Raw genomic sequence first — 22,837 nt, 5'->3', positions numbered from 1 at the left:
AAGATGAAAATTGAGTTTGACGGAACCACGATGACGTAAGACTCGCGTCGAGTAGATCGAGTACCGGACGTTGGCGGTGTTGGTAATGAAATCTTTTTTTTGGAACCAATGTTCGTTACGCCAAAGTCGCTAAACGAGAGAAACAAGAGCAACAATGGACGCGGTCGGGCTCTCAAACTTGATCGCCGTATTCTCGGCGCACCACCGGCACGTACGGCGATGAAATCATAAATCGGTGAACGCCAGCCCGCCGGCACTGATAGCGAGCAACCAATAATTATGCTAATACATACATCGTAATATATCCGAGGAGGCGGTCATTCGTATATGCGTGTATTGTAGGCCGGCGGGACCGCTCAACATCGCGCGTCTTCGTCGTGCGATTTGCGCCGTGTCGGTTGTTCTATTCGGAATACGATGCGTCGCTGTCGATCTCGAAATCTCGATTAAAGCCGCCTGTCAACCTGACATTACCGCCCACGTGTCATTCACGCGGGAACATTAACTCCATTGCGATAGACCGGCACCTTTATGACAATATGCGTTGCGAGAGGATATTTTACCGAATAATGCGTGTAAAGGGATACAGAAATGTCCCTTGATTTGCTCTTTGTTGTCTGGAATAAAGTATGATATAAATAAAGCAACGATTCGCGATCTATCTAAAGTTCACGTCGTTGCCACGCGTGCATGCAGCTTTCGGTAATCTCGGATAAGAGCAAATTGCAAGAGCAATTTTATCTCGTAGACGCAGAACCCTCGTTATAACGCGTGGGGAGAGGGATGGATCCGATAACGTTAACGAATAATTATCCAAGCGCAAAGACGAATGATCATCGTGTTACGTCTTCATGCCGAATATGATTCCCCCGAGATATCAACCGGATGCGAATAAGGATAAAGGAGGCTGCGAATATCGAGACGAGCGCGAGCTGAATAGATCGAGGCGATGGCACGCAAGACGATAGAGGAGGGCTTCGACTTTATCCGTTCGACGAATCTGGTTGAGTAGCGCCGTTAATCACGGCTTTGCTCGCCAATAAGATTAACGCCATTAATGTCTATGGGCCCAAATTAAGAAAATATTATCGCGATGGCTGTGCGCGAACGCGACGATAATAGGAATCGGCAAATTATGTCGAATGGCTAATCCATTAAGATAAGTTGTCGCGTCTTCTGGTTGAAGCTTCCTCATTTTTCTTATCCTTAATCCAACCGTGGGAATAGTTTCCCGCATTCCACAAAAAAGTATAGTAGACCCTTGCGACAAATAATGTTCCCATTAAATTCTATTTATTTTATACTTACTCAACTTTATGCAAAATCTACTCGTATAATTTCAAATATCGAGAAATAATCGTTTAAAATTATCGATGCTTCTCAAACATTAGTATACGGAATGCCGATTCGTGTCGGAAATGTTTGTACATTAATTATCGCAATCTTGTTCTCCAATTGATATATGCATTCAGGAAGAGGAAGTTCTAACGACGTACCAAGCCTTTTGTCTTCCGTACTCGTCCTGTACGATTCGCGACATCCTCGCATAATTGTCGACACAATAGAGCTGTTAATTATCGACGTTAATTGGCCCGATGGCGTATAACACGACGATCGATGACGCAGCGGCGTGCGAGCACCGTTAAGCTTGTTTCGATCGACGGGCGCGTCACGTTCTTTTCTGTCATTGAAATCTCTATCTGGCCGCCAGAGATTTCAATGCCAGAAACGAACGTGACGCGCCCGCCGTTCGTTTCTGTCATTGAAATCTCTGGCGGCCAGATAGAGATTTCAATGACAGAAACCAACGTGACGCGCCCGTCGTGGCTACGCTCTTACGCATTAGAAATGCGCGAGAAACACGCGCGGCGATAATTGCGTGCGCTGCGCGCGCCCGTGCGTGTCTCTGTGGATATCGATACGACTCCGACCCGGATTCGATAAATAACAATTTATATTGCGTGCAGCGCGAAAATGAATATTAACGTTATCGGGGAATATAACGGCCAGTCGATTTGCGGCATTGCTTTTTCGCGCTCGAAGCTCGAAGATGCGAAACGCTACGCATCTCGTCGCGCTACTAAAATAGGAATAAAAGATAACAAACGAAATCTTTTGCATGTATTCAATTAATTACGATAAAATAGGTATGACGCGTTTATTTTAACGAGTGTTTCGATGAAGCCATTTTTGGTTCGCCTTGGAATAAATTTATTCGTCGACAGAAAAAGAGAGAGAGAGAGAAAACACCGATATATATCCCATATTTTTCCCGTAAAGGACGATCGTGATGTTGTTTACCGCTGTGCGAACGACGTCGCGAGGATAAACCAATGATTCGCGGCAGGAGCAGAGAGGACTTTGCCGGTCCGGTACAACGGCAACAAAAATACGAATCAGGTTTCTCGCGGACCCATTAATCTCGCAGATTCTTAGTCGCCGTTCTACTCGTCGATGAACTCGAGCGTCTGCGTTATAGGCGAGCGAGGCGATTTCCATCCGAGATGCGCTTCGCGTTGATTTTTTTCACAATCACGGGAACGAGTTATTTGTATCTATTTAAACGTTTATGACTCTGTCAATTTATATTTCTGTCGTGCATACATATGTGCGATCGGATTATTAGCTTTTCTATTTATTGCAATTTTTTTGTTTGCTCGTTTCTAATTCTTCCTTTTTGAAATATCATTTGAATTATTAAGAAATGTATCGATAATACTGTTGATACTGTTATTAATATGAATCGGAACGCACGTGGGCAAAAGCATATCTCGCCTAATGTAAAATATCGATTACAAACGTATCCTCATTATACGATAAGCCGAGCTATAGCGCGTACATCGTTGAGAACCACATATACAATCGAAAACGCGATACATCTGCTCGAGCAGGGGAGCCCAGAAAATATAAAATGCGCGACGCGGCTCATCGACTGTTATAAATTTGTCTCGCTATATTAGATGCCAGGTCGAGGTAGGGGGAAAAGACAGAGACGGAGAGAGAGAAAGAAAGAGAGCGAGACAATCTAGTGGCAAATTGCAAGATCAGCAGGATCAAGGAAGAGGAAAAAGGAGCGCTTTTAGCGCGGAAGGGAGCGCGTTTCTTGCGCGGGCAAAGAGAGAAAAGATCCGCGACTACGCGGAGACGCGATTATTAATCGGCGCGATCAATTAAATCGCAATGGGATACGCGCGATTGCGTGCGTAGGATCAATAATATCGCGGACGGATGTACAAGGCGCAAGGGGATCCTTTAATGCGAGGATAGGTGTATCGATTATTGCGATCTCGTTTATCCGGCTGTTCCTTTTTTTTTCCCGGCATCGAACCCGGCCGCTGCAACAGCCCCGCTTCTCTCGCGCGCCCCTTCGACGATCGGTACCGTCGGCTATCGAGTCTGGTTTCATCGAGGCGCACGATGGGGCTATCGACTTTACCCTCGCGGATTTCGCGGAAAATATGTTTGCCGGAGAGAATTACGATTCCGTACTTAGGATTCGTGAAAAAAATCGGGATCCAGTAGTCGCGTTGCACGTCCCGCGGGCTCGATCTTCCCGGTCGATCTGCTCGGAAGGCGAGAGAGTAGAGGGTGAAGAAGGTCGGAAAGAACGCGGGTAGCCACCGCGTGTCGTCGGATCGGTCCATAGATCCCCTATTCTATTGAGACGGCAGAGAAGCGAGAGAAGCGACGACGGCGAGATCGAAAGCGAGATGGAGGCACGCGGGGAGGAAAGAGGCGCGCTTCACCGAGAGGCAGAGAGGACTGTGGAAGTTGCACGGCGCGCGGAGAGCATACAGCTATCTTAATCGACGACCTTTCTCTTAACCCGCCGGAGAATCCCGCCGGTGGCGTTGCAGCACGCTCTCGCTCTCTCGGAGTCCGGCTCCGTCGACGAGAGAGCCTTTGCTGCTCGCGGTGGAGGCCTGCCGCGGAAGACGAAGGAGATAGGGAGTCTCTCGGTCCGCGATCGGTCGGGGGTACGGGAGAAACTCCTCTCGCGGAACGCGGAATCCGACGCTGCAGCGCGTTAGAACCGGACAGCCAGTTGGGACACGAGAGGAGATCGATCTGCGCGTGGGCGGTTGCCGAATAATAATAAACTGGCCCCTCTCGAAAGTCGAGGACCTTGGGGCTATCCGTCTCTGTCTCTTCCTGTTCGCCCATACGCTGCGCCCGCGACGGAGCGATTCTTCTCGTTTCGCCTTAATAAGAGGAGTCCTCGTCGTCTCGATACTCGATAGATTTGCGTCGAGAGATATAAGATTCACGTTTATGCGATGGTGGTTAATAAATATTAATTACTCGTCTACGCGCGTTATTTCAACGATGGAGCGGTACCGCGATCTTTTTTTATTAAATAAAAAAAAAGATAAATATTGCTGATGCGTGTGTCTCTTGCGATGCAGGCGGACATGCCTGTGATTTGTGCGTGCGCGGGCCGCGTGTTCGAATCTCTGCGAGTCACCGCGACCGGTGACAACGAGACAAACGGACGCTATTAACCGAATGCCGAATTTGCGAAAAATAAACCTCCCCGCTGTCCTCCTCGCGACTACTTTCCCCCGCTCTCTCTCGTGCGAATATGGGGACTGGGACGAAGGGCGATAACAAATGACGGGACATACGTCGCGGCGATAGCTTGACAAATATATATTAAACTATTTTAATGAGAAGTGGCCGCCATATCTCATCGCAATTACCGGGCAGCGACCCGCCGAGGGCCCCGGTCGACTCGTCTCTCGGCTTGCTGGTCCACGACGAAAACACGCATCCCGAGAGAGCAAAGGTTAAGAGGAGGGCCATACAGGCTCCTCCAGAAACGGGTGATCGTCATGTCGTACCGATTTGGGATATTTCATAGCAAAAACGTGAAAATTAATGCGAACCATTTTTAATAACAAAATAACTTATTTGTGCGTACATATTATTTGTCAATAATAATTTTATTCATTGTACTATTTCTCAATAATTCGAGAGATTTAATAACTTGAATGCTACAGGCGTTTTTCGACATATCAATATTAATTTTATTAATTATGATTGACACAAAAATAAACATTTATTGCTAACGGAATATTGAATTAATAGATGTTTCGAAATCTATTTTCGCTTATATTATTACGATAGACATCGATCTACCTCGTCATCGACATAACGTTTGATCGGATGATAAACGCGAAACGAAAAGTTCCGTTCCCTTTAGCAAGATCAAATAGTCATCTACAAGATTCTCGCATTCGCGCGATTCTCACACGATAAAGAACCGGTCGTTTCACACGTGCGCGTCTATCGGTCCAACATACGTCTGTCAACAAGTCCGTCGAAGTCTCGATATTCGCTAGTCGCATAGAAAATCAACATCGACGTGGTCGTCGCACCTCGTCGTGCGATGGACACGGGAAAAAATGGCGAGGAAGCCAAAGTAGACGGCAAGACGCGGCGGAGGAGCGACGAGAGCGAACGGTAAGAGATGAACTAAACGAATGGGAAGAAGAAGAAGACGAAGAAGAAGAAGAAGAGAGACACGTTGCCTCTCACTGCCGACTCTTCAGGCAACTGTGAGTGACGGTTCTATAGAGTTCGTCGGGTTGGTAGCATTGTGTGGGCTTCCTCCTCGCCCCCTTCCAAACCTCGGTTACTTTTACCGCGCCACTCTTGCGAACTCGTATGTAAAGCATCGGCTTCGGTACGACGTTTAGTACCGTACGTCGTCTATAGGGGCTGTAATCTCTCTGCGAAACGGGTCCCGGTATTCATGACACTTGTATGATCAAGTATGATCGTTTTTTTGCACGATGTGTGCTTTGGCCTCGTTTCGTTTCGGAAAATGAGTACAGCGGGGATCATGAATATGTAAAGACCTTCGGTCAACCGAGACTTGGCTAATCCATTCCAGAAGATATATGGAGAAATCTTATTAAATTAATCCCAGAATGATGTTTAAATAGTAAGAAAATTATGCTAAAGATATACAGTCTTAAAATAGCTGTTTGCATACTTCATATTACTCTTAGTATTTTATATATCTCGAAATTTTGTCGAATCGAATTTTGTTTTGATAAAATTCATATCCCTAATTTTTTAAATTCTCATTAGATATTGAGCCCATGCACTGAAATAAAATAAGTTTAAGCTTCAAATAAATGATATGATTCGTAATGCATTATCGACAAGAATGTCGACAGCAAACCTCTCACCGCTAATTAACTTTACCGTATACGAGCGTCTATTTGGAATTACGCTGAACAGTTTAGCGCTCGTTCCTCCTCGTCGTTTCGTCAACTCTTAGTTTCCTTCTCGGGCATCTCATTCCACTGGTCTCGTGATTTTTCACCGTCCGCTTATCGGCCTACGTGCCCGAACGTGCGCATACGCTCGTGCAAGTGTGTATGCGCCCGTACGAGAACGAGAATCCGAGAAGAGGAGCATCGGTCGCGTGAAGGAAACGAAAAGAAGGGGAGCAGAAAGAGAGAGAGAGAGAACGAGAAGGAGGCGGCAAACACGCATATATTTATTTATGCAAACGGAATACGGAGCCGGCTAATTGTGCAGCCGCACACCCGCGGTGACTCACGTGACGGCTACCCGGGCATCGTAGCCGCATGTCAATTCGCGTGACAAAGGGTCGCGTCCTATCCACCTACGTAACTTCCGGTTCGGGTCTCCGGCTGTTCGCGCAGATAGCGCAGACAGCCGTTCTCGCGTGCATCGCGCGCGGCGCATCGCGCAATTAGGGCCCCTTATGTGCAAATGGCGAGGATTTTAAGCACGCGCTCGCGTCTCGCCGGGAATGATGGCAGCGCGCCATGGACGCGATAGCGCGTTTTTCGAAATTCCAACGCGTAGTTTCTTCGACGAGTGTGATAACACTTTGCCGGCGAAATGGCGCTTTCGCAGATTCGAGAAAGCCTGCAACGGTTTGAACCAAAATGTTAGATGCGAGCGAAATCTCGCGCATCCTCGAGATTTTTTTTTATTTGATATGTTCGCGATAATTCATCGAGGACAGGGGAGAAATTCTGGTGACAGGAAGGAGGAAAGTAGAAGATGTCTCGACAGAAGTCGGACTATCCGTCAGCGAGGCAAGCGAGCCGCGAATACCGAGGATGGCTTCCCGGCTTACTCAACGAACAGCTCTATCTGTCGACTTCGCGTTTATAAAAAGCGGTACTTTTACGGCGAACGAAAAGCATGAGCGACGATCGGGAGGCTGGAGGCTGAGATGAGAAAAACCGTCGGATATCGCTCAATGGTACAAGAGCGTCGCGAATGGAAGAAGAATCAGACACGCGAGTTGTTAGGATTTCAATCATGAATTTCTAATCGAGAAAAACACCGGCGATTTGGAGCATCTTTCAATAATTAGGTTTCGCTATGAATAACTGGAGACGAGAATCGATCGAGTGGATCCCTAAAAGTGCATCCCTCGCTCCAGATTAATTCACTCGATGACTTTTTCGTACGCTCGATAATGTTTTAATTTTGTACGGGCGCGAAGGGGCCGATCGTGAAGACCCAACGCGTGTGTGGCGAACGCAGGGGGGAAGGATGCGTGTATATTCGGCGCGATAAATTCCCTTTATCGGCGAGACGCGCGCGAGAGCTCGCCGGAGGGAATCCACCGCTCCAATTCGCCGAGTTTTACGGATCATCGTAAGCGATTATACGGGCGCGCTGTTGTGTACTCGGCGATGGGATACCGTGCCGCACCGCCGGGGATGATTTAGTGACCCAACGATGTGAAGGATAATCGTATGAAATATCGCCACGTCGTAAGCGAGGCCCGCGCGATCGCGCGGCATAGTACACACGGTAAATGCTTCGCGCGCTCGCGCGGCATCGTTGACCCCGGGGAATGCGAGGCCCCCTCGGTAAGCTTAATGCACGGGAATTTCATACAATATTAAGAAATATTTTTTCCTACGGAGGAAAATACGGGAGAGCCGATGCCATTAGCTCCATGAATCGCTTGCATTAATCAAGGCGCACCGGAGCTTCGGACGATACTTGGCAGAGTTCCTACCAAGAGTATGATGTCGGAAAATACTGACGCGCGCAGAATGCCGAAAGATTGTTTGACTAATGTTTCGCTGGAGCTCCATCATAGGTTGAAGAGGTTCGTTTCTCTGGCGTATAAAGACGTGCGCGATGTTCGATAATGACCTGCAGGCCAAATCATTTTGAGACGGTTAAATGCAATTTTATCCTCCCGAGATTTTCAATTGCTCGCGAACCGATTGGTAATATTCATGAATGCGCGTTTGAATCTTAGTACAATCTTGAATGGAAAAGTGTAGATGCGGTTCTCACAATTGCGGTAATTCATTGTGCTCCGTTAATGAATCGTTTTACGGGTTCGCCGAGTTACGGTTACAAGGTGAGCGAACGGGAACGATTAGATATCGAGCGCGGCCGGTGAGAGAGAAGACCGAAACGAATCGCGCTTAGGCACACAATACGATAGCGGACGCCGACGAACCGGTCCGGCAATTACGTGGAAGATCGATTATCGCCCGTTAATAGACTCTTCGCCGGCATCGCGCGGTGCCTCGCGACGAGAACTTCATAACTTTCTATAATAATTGCCACGTGCACGCGAAACGCTCACGGCGCAATGCGTCCAGATTCCCATCTATATACAACATTTCGGGCCTGCAATTGCAGTATTTTGATCCTTTTTTAAAGATTTTCTAGCAATAAAAATTTATTTTAATAAAACGAGATCTTTTATTTTGTTTTTTATATAAATAGCATAATAGAATAACGAGATAATTATGGATAAAACATGCTCTATTTAAAACGGGTTTAAAACGGGTTCATTATTTCTCCCGTTTTCTCATATGAATATCTCGCGTGACTTGCTATAGACAATTTATTCCTCTCAAACATTGTAAAGAAAATGTTCATTTTGCGGCTCAACATTCTTTCTGCACCTTTTTTCGAGCGCTTCTCGAGTCTCGCTACATTGAATATTCACCGATTGTATGTTTCTGTAGACACGTTACGAAGCGTATGGCAAAACGAATCGAAAGATCGACAACACACGCACGACTATTTTGCTGCATTTGCCTCGATAAATACGCTCGTTCATACGATAAATTTTTTGAAATAATTTTTATATATCTTTGTGCAATTATTTAAAATATTTTCTCTATAAGCGCGATAAAATTCACTATTTTGGCAATTCTATTTAAACACCGATTGATATTTCTTTAGGATTTTGTAGATCATAGCTCATGATTGTGTGTGTGAACCCGGTTTTCGCAGGAGCGTTGCGTCATCGTCCCACCGCTCGAAGGCTCGCATACCAGATGCGTCGCGGCGAGTCATCTGCGATTTATAGCGATAACTTTTATAGCCGGACAATTTGTACTTGTTGCACCACGATGGCGGCGACGGTCGTCTCAGACGTCGGTGACTGCAGGCGGCCGGTTGCAGCGATGCAACGCGACGCGTCTAGTACCGGCGATCACGACGATCAAACGGCAGAGCGATCAGAAGCGGCAGCAGGCAGATAAAGACGGAGATGTCAAGGGCGTAAGAGATAAAGAAATAATTTCGAATTGAAAACGACGAATGTATAACGCGAGGAAGCATGAGATCCTTCCACCTTTTATAGAAGGAGCAATTTATTCTTCCGAATCTAGTGTGTAATATATTTTTTCGATAGATAAGAAACCAAGTATCATAAAAACCGACCCGTTACTCTCTGCGGCCGTAACAATTAGGTAAATAAATTCGCTACTTTGATCTCGACGCGCTTAAGAAGACGATAGAGAAGACACGAGGAACCGAGAGAGAGGGGAATTGGGGAGAAGGTACGCGCGCCATCCTTAAAGGTGGAGGCGCGAGCATGCTGAGAGCCTTTCGAGGCACCGTATTTTATAACCGGTGTAGACAGCCACCGCATATATACAGACAATCCTTTCCTTTTCCCTCCCTCCCTCCCTCTCTCTCTCTCTCTCTCTGTGTGTGCTGTATGCCATATAACCAGGATGAGACCCGCGGCTTTTTCTCCTCGCGGTCCTGGCGAACGAACACCAGGACCCCGCTGACAACGAGCGCGATACTCCGACCACCAGGACGACGGGGATGGTTTTCGGTCTTTCATCTTTTTCTTTCTCTCTGTCTCTCTCTCTCTCTTTCTCGCTGCTCGAGGACGATGGATGGCGAGAAAGGGACGCAGAGAGGTTTTCGACGCGTAAGATACGCAGGGGATGAGAGAGAGAGGCTTCTGCGTTGTGCGCCCTGTAATACGATTATCTGATCGCGGACGGACATTCAGATTATTTATATTACACACTTGCATTTGCGACCGTTGCAAGATTTAAGGCCACTTTAAGCGATTGTAAAATGCATTACGCACAGTGTATGGAAAGGAGTGATTTCCCATTCGATTTGTTGAATACTGAAAGTGATGTTACTTATTGTAAGTCATATAATGTAGGGAGTTTAATCTTGATTTATGACTACTTTGTAAACTATTGTTGTCTGTTTTTAACCGTACAAGCTTGCAATTTATTCTTTATTTCTTAGATACTACGATAAAATTAAAATCAGATGGAGAGAAAAAATCAATTAAGTGCTCGAATGTGTGAGAGAATTGAATTCGTGTTACAGGATGTGATGTTATTATGTAACGCAACCGAGCGTGACACGCAAAAAGATTCGGAGAAAGCATTCTTACTTGTTCGAGAATCTAGGAGAGGAGGTTTCCTCTCGAAGCGAACAAAGCATTTACGATCTTGTGGCTTCGGTCTGGTCCGGTCTGTCTTACCGAAGGGAATGCGCATCGGATTGTATTCCGCATACACGTCGATTGAAATCGATATTCCTCGCAAGGTCGGGCAATAACAAAACAAGCGAAACAATGCATCACGCGGTATAGTCTCTCGCCGAGGGTTGGAACAGCAGGTTAGACTGCTCGCGATTTAATACACTCTGATCCCACGTAAACGTATCACGGCGAATGTATTTTATCGTTCCTTCGTGAAAGTTTTTCATCGAGTAGAGATTCGCGAAGTGAATTTTTTTAATGTTTGCAATTAAGAATATCGAATCTAGTAATAGGTTTCTTAATAGAAAATGTCATTCATGATATCATAAATAATGAGGCATAATAATCTCATCGAGATAAAATCTCGAGAGATGATTAGCGAAACTTTCGGCAAGAAGAGGTGACGAAAGCAGTACAAAAAGACGATTACAGAGAGGGGACGGGAGCGAAAGACTAACGAAGACAAGACTGTAGCGAGGGATGGCCGAAATCAAACGTTATAGCTGCAGTGTACGCGCTATCGCGCGGAGGGGGCATCGAAGTGGGCCTGAATCGGCTGTCCGGATCAGCACCGGTATTGCTCGGCAATAATTCATTAGCATGATTGTCCGAGTGGAATGGAGGAGGACCTTCGGTTTCTCTCTTCTTCTTTCCGCACTTCTTCTGCTCTCGCATTTTATTCCCCTCTTTCTCTCGCGCTTGCCGAAAAGAAGAAAGACGCGGGGATGTCGAGGATCCATAGTTCTCTCTGCCGTCTGAGAGGAGGTTCCGCATATGGCCCAACAAATTTCCCTCCTTCCACACCCTAGGTCGATCCTTTTTTTCTTCGCTTCGTTTTCGTCCCTCCTCCCTCCCAGCGAGGTACTCGATACGCGGCTCGAGCCGCCAGAAGAGCGCATCGCCGCTTCAAGGTGGCAACAATGTTGGCGGGAAAGTTATTCGACCGCTTGCCACTAAATCATTCCTCGCGGACTCCTGCTTTATTATCCTCCATCCTACCTCCACCCTTGGCTGGCTCTACAATTCCTGGTCTCTTTGTCTCTCTCTCTTTCTTCTTCCCTCGCCCTCCTCCGCGATGGCCGCGCGCCTCTTCCTTTCAGAGCCCTTCTGTTAGCACGTTGGATAGATGCGCTACTCGCGCTTGTGGAAAAATCACGGTGGATATTATAACGCGGACGCGCGCGGAGCATCCAGGGGATGTTGTTGCAAATTAGGTTTCTACGATGGTAATTCTCACACGCGCTCGGGACAACGGCTTTAACTTGACCGCGAAGCGCTTTGAAGATATTAATAATGCCAGTTTATTAACGCGCGGCGCATATTACGCGGGACGAGTCGTAATATTTTATAGTTCTCTCCCTGTATGTTCCCTATCGCCATGCTTCCACTATCGGCGATATAAATGCCGATAAAGTACACGCGTAACGGCTAATATAACACATAACGTGTATACTTTAATATAATACGTTCGCGCTATAATTTCGTTTCCTCTCATTATACCCGTTCATTTACGGCGCTATCAGATCGGACATGGTAATGACAAATGCCGACGAGTATACCCTTCCGATTTATCGACTTTCAGGAGTTCTATTCTAGTCTGCCTATGCGATCCGTTAGCGATCCGCCTACGTAGAAAGGAATATTTTCTCCGCGCGAACCGCCCCGACCTCCTTAATTGTAGCTCAAGATTGCAATCTTGTTCTTTCGACGCGCCCTCTCTACGATTCTCACGATTCTCGTACACATTGTTTTCGAGTGGAATATTATTGCCTGGCAGATAGCAAATTTAATTTCTTCCCGCGCATTCTTCACCGAACCGTCATCAGGCTTGCAATTAATTGCGAAAAAGCTTCACGAAGAAAAAAGAAATACCTGTAGCTTTCTTTGCAAAAAAAAAAAACACGACACAAAACATGATTCTATATTATTAGCGTATGGTTGAAGAGACTTTACGCGACTACTTATTTTCAACTATGGCAACACAAGTAACCGCTTAATTTACCACGAAACACCTATCTCTGCCATCGGATAAACACGCGAGAATGGTTTGCGTTAACCATTGCTCTCTTATGGTATATAATTTTTTTTTCGCGAATATAATCTAGCCAGTATGCCATAGTTATCGCGAAAAATCGACCGGGTCGTAACGAAGTAATCGATCATCGGCGCGCGATCGCGATCACATCCCGTGATTCCACGTTTCCTTTCAACATGGGCGGAACGATTCTCTCCCGAGTACTCGGATCACGGTTTAGATGGCCGACGCGATACCGCAAACGCGAGAAGAAACTTTAAACTGTCATTAAGGCAACTCTGCCTGGGTTAAGGGGTTCATTACCGGTCGAAACTCGCGTCTCGGTTTCTCCCGCGTCGAGTTCCCGACGACTGTGGCACACGAGACGACTACCACTATATCCTGCAAATTACGTCCCGTGCCGGTAAATTTACGAGTGTTTTCTTTTCTCCTTCTTCCTGCCTCGTTTTCCTCCCCGTCCTCGGCCACGCTCGGCCGATTGCGACGGCAATTACTGATCGATCATAATCTATCGATCTATCGGGTAGCATTATCTCTCGATATTAACTATGTAAAAATTGCAAAAATCGCGCTCGCATTGTGTCTCTGGCGGTGATACGCGTACTCGAAACGTGCGATAAATCATCGAGCGAATTCTACATCACGTCGCTCGAAGGAAAATACCGTTTAGACCGCAATTCAGAGCGAGAAGTCTTGTTCGGGAACTATTGTTCGGGTATTCACGCTCAAGTGGGAGTCTATTCATTTCAACGTCGACATATCTATCATAATTCAAAATGGAGAACCTTTATAACGTGGTTTTCCGGATGGAAATGAATTTAGCATTCGGTATACAATACATACATATGTGCGTAGAGCACACAAACCATATAAACCATAGAAAATAATAGATTTAAAATACTTTCAGTTGGGGAAGCTTACAAGCTTAATCGAAATGAAAGATTTCTACGAGACTGAGCGTATATTCGGAGTATTCTCGGAGGAAATAGTCTTTCGACGATAACGTTTCGACGGGGAAAAAAATGGGAAGGCATTTTCGTTAACGACCTTTCGTACGAAATCTCGTAACTTGTATTACATCGAGGGGTGGGTAGGTGGGCATGCGATGAATCGTCGCATAAATCACACACGCTGGAAGCACAGAGGCGTCCATCACCGCCCCCACGTTCGTCCGTCTGTCGCGGTAACGTCTTCGGGTCCTCCTCTGGGAGGGCAAGAAAACGAAGGCTTCGCTCGCAAATTAGTCACTGGGCCCAGATTACGAATGGACCACCTCCCCGGCGATCCGCGGGTATCCCGTTTCAGAAACGCCGGGCGAAATTAAACAAAGTGCTTCTCTCGGGTGGATTTTGCCTTCGGGGAGGCGCGACGACATCGCGCCCTTCGTCATCCGCGTCGTCTTGCGTTTTCTTGCGGTAAAAATAAAAAAATTGCACAACGAACAAATGGAATCGATAAATTTCAATGGTAGGCTATTCGTCGCGATTCTGCGAAACAAGACAACTTTCAAGAACAAACTTGACGATTTTCCAACCGCGGTGTCAGATTGTACGTGTCATCGTATAATTATTTATTATAAAACATTAGAGTTATATTATTTTATTTCTGAAAACAGTTTTAATCTTTCTTGCTTTTATGATTGTTTTATAAAACAGTGCGGTCACAATTATCAAATTATTCGCATTCTTATAATTATAACGCAAAGATATTTAATCGCCGGAGTAAAAGATATAGAAAACCATATATTCTTTTACACGATAGCCATTTTAATCAAGTCAAGATATACGGAAAATGAATTTTGAGATTTATGTTTAAAATGTATATTTCATATTACATGTATCGAGTGTTTTATTGCATTCTGATCTTGATTTATCCTTGTTGCAGGTGCAAGCCACCGATCCCGACTGCGGCGTAAACGCGATGGTCAATTATACCCTGCCTGGCGGTCGACTGGAGAGCGAGCAGCTCCTGGTGCGCAGTGATACGGGGGATATTTGCGTCCGGTCGCCTCTGGACAGAGAAACAGCGCCTTATCTGGAGTTGCCTGTCATCGCCACCGATCGAGGTTTGTGTTCTTCTTGTCTTTCTATTGATTATTAAACGATTATTAAATTGTCGAACTTGGAGACCAAACTCTTATATTTAGTTTTAATGAAACAATTATCAATCTTAATATTATTTGTTTTTCATAATTTGTGACATTTTCATTTTTATCATTTTTTACTTTTATCAGCGATATATTAATTTCCATAATTAAATCCATAAGTTTAAATATGTTATTAAAAGATGACAAATATCGCGTCAGAAAATTAATTTCTATTATAATTTGATATTAAATATCGCTATCATTAATCTTTCCGCCCTTTCGTACCTTGTAATCTAAACATTGAACATCCTTACCTATTGTAATTCAAGATATTCACACTGTTGCGATGATTCGGTCCGATCGCGCGATCTCGTGCGATCGCGATCTCTCGTTCCGACGACGTAGGAACAATGCCCGTAGGAACTTTGCCGTTCGCGTGCGAGTACCGTTGTACGCACTATGGCATCGATAAGGGGGACGGAGGATGGGGTGGGACGAGACGACACAAGTAGAAACAAGTAGAAACGGCGGCGCGGGACGAAGACACGCGCGTGTAGAAACGGGAAGAGGAACGCGAGAGGAAGGTAGAAACAGCGGAGAGGAAAAGACGGTTGGCTATCGACCCGTCGAGATCTAGTAGCTCTGTAATAGGGTGTATGATTTATGTCGCGATGGTGGGTTCTCCGTGGCCATTTTCAACGCGGTAGCGAGCCGGCCGCTTTATGGGAAAGGACAATGACTGCGGATCCATTGATCCATCGTGGGACGCTACCGGCGACCGGTGCGTGATTTTTTGTAGAATTTTTGGAGCGCGGGAAGAAGAACGAGGCAGCATAGTATATTCGAGGAAAGAATATCTACTGAAAAACCGCAAGATCAAAGAGAAGTAGGAAGAGGAGGGTAACTATTGTTGGCGTTATGCCGTTTTGCAAACAAGCGCGCGAACGTAATTGTCGCTCGTTATCGATACGATTGTCCGCCGTGCGAGAGCGGCAGAGTGTCGGTGGATATTGTCAGGATGCACAATAGAATGCCGGCCGGATATGACGGGCACCGGGAGGCATACGGGAGCGCGGAGAGCGATGCACCGCGAATACCGGTGCCGACGTGATTTATATGCCTGCTGACTAGCGCGTCGCGACAGTCGTGCATGTTTGTAAAAAATTTACGAGCAAGAAGAGGAACAACGCTGCGCGCGAATTCCAATTTCGCAGTACTCGCCGAGAATGGAAATGACGAGAGAGAGAAAGAGAGGGGGAGGGATGCTCTCGTAGTTAGATAAATTTCATTTCCCGAGTTGTCGTACATGGGCGGCACATCCGAAAGTATACTGTATCTCAATCAAAGTCCGGGACGCGCGGAAATGATTACAAATATCTTCCGGCGATTCGCACGTCCTCGCGTCCAGGACTTCCTCGTGGCGCCGCGCGCGCCCGAGACTCATTAATCCTCCTCCTCCTTGCCTCTTATTTTTACGCCGGCGATTAATTCTTCTTATTGCCCACCTGTAATTCGCGCGGAGAGAATCATTTTGGCGCGACGGCAGTAAAGCGAATCGCGAGCCACCGTGAACCACGCGGGCCAGGTGCGCATGATTTATATCACCTGCTGACGTTCGCTACGCGAACGACGACTTCGAGCTCTCCGCCTGCGTTCATCCCCTGCGCGACTCGCTGCTGCATCGCGCCTCTTCGATATTTATCGAGGGGGGGAAATGCCGACGATAAGCAAACCGTGCCGCTTACTATCGTGCTAACAGCGCTGGATAACGCGGCGTGCACGGCCGTGCTGATAATTATTACTTACGAGTGAATCGAGGCAGGATCTGTGAGAGAGATATCTATGGATTTCCTTAAATGAATCGGACGTAGAATCGGTTGACAGGAGGCGCCGTCCCTCGTCGAGAATCGATGAATAAATACTCGAATAATTCGATGAATAATAAATTTAGAGCGCTTTCTTTTTTTGCTGTTGCCACCTGTGAATGAAGAGAATCGTAACAATTGAGATAGGTAAAAATTTTCGCAAATTTCGAGTATTATTTGGGTTTTAATCGCCACAATAAATTATATGGCAGAAACAAATAATTTCTTGTAAAAAACATTTTTCAACATATTTGCAATGTGATAGAATTACCGATGTTATTCGAACTGGATTTTCTTTTGCCGAGAATATCCTTTAAAGGGGAGAAATCTTGAATCGGTATCGATTACGCGCGGGTACGATATCTTAATGTAATTTCTACGTTAATCTCTCGGCGAAATCCTCCAAGCAATTCCTGTCGCGCAGAGATATCCCGCCAACAGGATAGATTTTATCTCGCATCTTCGATTTATCGTCGCGTGTTGACGGTAAGAAATAGAAAAAAAGAGATGTGCTATCTGTTTTCTTGAAATTATATACCTGCGAGAACGTGTGTCTGCCTCACAATATACGTAGGCAGGTGTATACAAATGTAAAGAAAGGCGCGTCCGGAAGGACGCACACCGACTTCTCGGACGATGCGCGCTTCGCAACTATACACACTAGGAAGAAGGTGACTTTATTGGCATCGGCATCATAAATCTTCGAGGCTTAACTCCCACCGGACGTTCGTGTCATTGTCCGCACCGTTTTTGCGTTTATTTATTTCCACTTCTCGACGCCGCGCGATACCGCGCATAATCTCGGATATGTCACCGAGCGAGCTGTCAGTTCGTACATTGTAACGAACTTTGAAATCAGCTGTGCGCATTTGCGCGCGGCATATTAATGGAACGAATCGTTTTTCTCGCTTGTAGTGAAGAAAAAAATAAATTTGCGGATTTACGCGAAAGCAAGTGTCTGCTGTTTAATTCGTAAGTAATTTAAGAAACATTTATTTTTCGACCATGAATCTGTTGTTGAAATTGTTTAACGTCAAACGCGAAATTCTAAAGTCACGTGCAAAAAATCAATAACAAGTACGCGTGTCTGTAACACGCGTGTGTTGTGAAACTCATTCTTCGCACATTCGTAATCTCGCTATGAGGTTGAGCACCGCCGCACCTACCGGCCGTATAAATCTCTCGGAACCCTCGTATCCCCCGCCGCACGAATCTCGAAAAGGACTCATCCCGGCGATCGAGCGCGTGAAATTAAAAGGGCCGGATTGCACCGGCCACAAAATATCGGACCGTGCATTAAAATGCCGTTGAACTATCCCCGGGAAGTCGGTTCGTTCTTGGCACGTCCTTTGGTCTTCCGTATCGAACACGTGAGTATTTAATCAATTCTTTTTTATCCTCCACAAAAGGATGCTACGCGATTTGATCTATGAAAGCGCATCGTAAATCCGCAATTAAAAGTCATTAGGGTCGCAACAAGCTTTTTCAATAAGTTCCGTGTGACTATGTCCGTTATCTAGAGATCAGATCTCGATATCTCGATATTGTCCATGCATTGTCACGGATACTTGGTCCTTCTATAGAAGAGAGGCCGGGGCACGAGAGACCGTGGTAGCATGGGATGCGAGAGACCGGACCCTTGACGCATGACTCCAATGACACTCGTACCTATAAATCTCCTCGCGCCTGAGAGAGCGCTCCGCACGGTCCGAGTCCATACATTACTATGAGTTACGGTTGTAAACCGTTTAAACATCGGATTACCCGTTTTACATACACTGTCTTTGATATTAACACTTGCGTCATGCTTCGCCTAAATCTCACGGCGACGACCAGGAGCTCGCAGTACTCTGTTACACTATCTGATTTCTCGTTGCTCGCCGATATTGCGCTCTTAAAAATTACAAAAATACTAGTAATCTGTGATTATCATTTGCAAAATGCGTGCGAGAGACACAGCCCAGCGCAATTTATAGCGAATCTGACAAATAAGGAGCTCTCTACGACTTAGCGTTCTGTATCATGAGACAACTAAATTACTTGCCGGATTAGACGATCGCACAGTCAACGCTGCATACGAACGAGACAAATGAATAGTCGCTTAATAATTTTTCCTGTAAAATAACAATCTCATTATCAGTTATATTTTCTAATTTTATTGTACGCGTACTTCACCGATTGTAGTTAATCGATCTATCAGCAAAGCTATTATCCGAGAGATCGTGATGTCTAAAAGAGCGTGGTCGTTAAGACACTGCGAGAATGCGGCCATTTGGGGACCCCATAAGCTTCTCGTGTTTGAAATATTACTACGAACGGCGCATTACCCCCCCGCGCGGGAGTAAAAGAGCTCACGTCGACGCACACGTGCTCGCGCGTGTCCGAATAAAATGCCAGAGAAAGAGAGAGAGGATACCGAGCGAGAAAAAAAACTGAAGAAAGAACGCAGTGAGAAAAGAGCGAGACGAAACGAAAACCTGTGAAAGGAGAGAGCGAGAGAGGCCAGCGGCTGATTGGATCCGAGAAGAGGCTGCGGTCCGTGATTTATGCCGACCGGCTTCGGGCGCGTCCCCGTAGATTCGTTCTCTACGTCGGCTAATACCCCGACATTATTTGGCTCAATAAGAGGATTTCGGCCGGGAATGAAATAAACATAATCGCTCTCGACCGCGCACTTCTTTCTCGCTTCCATGTGAAATGCGCGGATAAGTGTATAGCATAAAGGCCACCTCATAGATTTTTTTAAAACTCGCATAAAACTCTGAATGATGACTCTCCCTGAATATTAATAAAGCACACAACATAATAATATATTATAATATTATGCGCTATTATTTCTGCAGGTACTTATATTCGTAATAACTTGAAATCATTACTTTGATATAACGAGACAAACGATTCTTAAGATTGTAACAAACACAATATTAATTGCGGACTGCGTTCAATTTTTTTGCTTTTAATTGTTATGATAATTTTTTTATCAACATTTCCCGATATTGGATTTATTTACAATATTTATTCTTGTAATTTAAATTTTTCTAATTTTTTAAATATTTAATATATAACGTATGAGTATGGTCACACGGAGTTTACCTGACGAAATTGTCGCATGTCGATGCGATATACTATACTTACGCATAACAATTATACAATAATAGTATGAAATAAATTCTGTAATAAACCATATATGTATAGTAAAATAATTAGAAAATAATAATTTGAAAATTTGTTTAAATTATTTTACTTCATACTTGATCTTACTAATTTTATAACAATTTCGTTACGAACTAATTATAAATTATTAATAAATCAATCATTATATATTTACAGGTGGATTAAGCACTATAGCGATCGTGCGCATCGAAGTGACGGACGTGAACGACAACTGGCCAATCTTCGAGCCGCGGAAATATAACGTGACCTTGCGTAGCGACGGCACCATACACGGTCCAATCTTGAAGGTAGTAGCGACCGACCTTGATGCCGGGCTTTCCGGCCAAATCGCCTATCGTATCGCTAGCGGCAACGAGGCCGGAGTCTTTCGCATCGATCGAAATACCGGCGAGTTGCACGTGACGAGACCAAGCCTGCTCTCGCGATCGTGGTTGCATCAGCTCAACGTGACGGCGACTGACGCGGCCGGCTTGAAGAGCCTCGTTGACGCCGAGGTCAAGGTCACCGTCTCTTCCTCTGGGCACAAAATCGCCACTTGTGAGAAGCCGCGCTACACTGTCACGGTCAAGGAAAGCATCCCGCAGAACAGCATCGTCGGCGGCGTAAAGGACACCACGACAGCGTCATCCTCCTCGACAGGTACGTCAATTCGCTTTTATGCAAAGTTCTTTTATTGGTCGACCGTTACGTCTCGCAACCCATCATCGCTCGATGTAACCACGGACGCATGTCGAGAATATCATTACGACTGTCACTCGATGAATGACAAAGATTTTCCTCATCGATGTGCCGCATAAATTTTATAAATTTATGAGTAATTATATCAAAGAGTGTTGTTTCCTGATGTACAATTTTCGCGCATCATTCTTGTATCAATGTACGTTGATAATTTTTTTCATTACTTGTTAATCAAATTTAAAGTTTGTACTTAGAAGAAAATAACCAGAAAATTTATCTTTGCGCGACGTCACGATACATGACAGCGAACGTGTTTGCATACCGGAGTTAATCTGGCCGATTCTAGAACGAGGGTACCATCTCCGATCCGGCAAATGCCTCGAAAACGTATTCCACGCGCGGTGCTACCGCGTTAGCATAGTCGCGTCACGAGTAAAATGCCGAAGACTTCACAAACGCCTACGTATACGTGAACGTACGTTCAGGCACGACGCTCGGCCTTAAAAGCTGAAGCGCATTACGAATGAAGATATCCACGCCGCTTTTATACGAGGTACGTAAAGCGCAGTGCAACACGACGGGACGCCTCGATATACTTTGGTGAGCACGCGCAAGTCCCACGTATCCGCGCGCTATTTAAGGATATTCATGTTTCATGTAGCGCCGAACATGCGGCGACAATATAGGTGTCGAGGAAAAAACTTGGTAAATTTCCAGTCAGCGTGTCGAACGTAAGAGTTTTTGTCCGTGACTTTAGCAAAAGATAGGTTAGCGGGGAAAGAGGTTCTTTCCGATCGAGCCAAACAGGTGGTCATCGAAAGGAAGGAGGAGGAATAGAAGAAGCGGGAGAAGACTAAGGTTACGGAGCGAGGGGGGGAGATCGAGCTCGGGTAAGGTCGCGGACGGGTGGGTGGATTACTCCGTGCCGATATATCGAGACACCGGATAGAGGAGAGAGAGCCAGGGAAAAAAGGGGGAGGGAGAGCCGAGGAGAGGTACGTATCCGTGTTTCCACACTGGTGGTACATCTGATGCAAGATAGGCCGCGTCACGACCCGCGCTCACCGCGCCATATACCCGATGCACCGTGTAAACTGTCCTGCACGGTACCGAGCGGTACGGCACGGTACGTTATAGGCTCGTGGATACTGGATAGTTTACACGCTGGTGCCTTACCGGTTGGTCGTATTGTTCGTCCCGGCGTGGCCCGCATATGCGGCCTGTTGCATATCAATGCGCGAGGCATCGAGTATGTACCTTCTTCGCTGAGCGACGACGTGGATCTCTTTCTTTCTCTCTCCCTTTCTCCGTGTCCTTCCTTCTCTCCTCGGTTCCGCTTGTCCCGTCTCTCTTTCGCCCGCGAGAGCATACGAGAGCGACTACGAAACGAGAGAAAGGAGAAGGCTCTCTGGACGTAAGCTGCGCTATCCGAGGTTAAAAAGTATCCTGACCCCGTACGACGCACGGCCTCGATTCATAGTAGATTCTCAGTCGTCGTCGTCTTCGTCGTTGCCGTTGTCATTGTCGTGGTGTCGGTACGTCTCCCCCGTAGGAACGTTCAAGCGCGATCAGGAAACGCATTTCTCAGATTCTTCATACTGGTATTACAGCAATGACACGCGTAGATAAATCGTAATTATGTGATCGTTGTGATCGTTGTGATGGACAAGTGAGTCTATACAAAATGTAATTCAAACGCAGCTTCGTTATCTCTTCATTTCTTCGTAATGTTGTAATCCCAGGAAGCTAAACTCAATGTGCTGTCTGCACAATTTTTGGCAGGATAATCTTATGCCGTCGTAGTGTCGGTTAAAAATCTGTACCCCTTAAGAAGAGACTGGCAAATAAAATATAAAATATGATAAAAGGCAACGGGAAGCGCCTTGTATACATGACGTGAAACAACGAGCGCCGTCTCGCGCGTTGCGCATTCAAAGTTGTCCTTCCGGCATCGGCGCAATCGACCGGTCGGTTTCAGAACCCGACTTTCAATCGGCCACGCGTCCGGCCGAGAACCAGTTCGCGCAGAAGAACGCGGCCTGACACTCAGGCCCGCAATATTTGACACACGGCAGCCAATCAGATTATCAGATTAAAGTTGAACGGGGCCGGCGATCGTCGGCACAGGTGGGGTTCGTTTCGGTTGTGCGAGAAAGAGAGAAGGGGAGAAATCTCGCGGGCGCGCATTGACGTACACCGGCGATCCGTTTTGCGACACCTGT

At 46.0% G+C, this 22,837-nt stretch overlaps 1 protein-coding gene across 4 annotated transcripts in view; it reads left to right on the top strand.

Annotated features, from left to right (window-relative positions):
- LOC105248839 (protein dachsous) overlaps nucleotides 1–22,837 on the top strand; it is a 307,896-nt gene that overhangs the window by 239,623 nt on the left and 45,436 nt on the right. For all 4 annotated transcript variants that reach the window (XM_025410623.1, XM_025410622.1, XM_025410624.1 and 1 more), the window contains 2 exons: nucleotides 14,697–14,877; nucleotides 20,094–20,576. In XM_025410623.1, coding sequence (XP_025266408.1) covers nucleotides 14,697–14,877; nucleotides 20,094–20,576 — 664 coding nt within the window. The remainder of the gene's footprint in view (nucleotides 1–14,696; nucleotides 14,878–20,093; nucleotides 20,577–22,837) is intronic.

Source organism: Camponotus floridanus, unplaced genomic scaffold (assembly GCF_003227725.1).
Source record: "Camponotus floridanus strain SB8 unplaced genomic scaffold, Cflo_v7.5 scaffold33, whole genome shotgun sequence".
Lineage (NCBI taxonomy): Eukaryota > Metazoa > Arthropoda > Insecta > Hymenoptera > Formicidae > Camponotus > Camponotus floridanus.
Note: the sequence above shows the minus strand (reverse complement) of the source record. Positions and strands in the feature narration are given on the sequence as shown.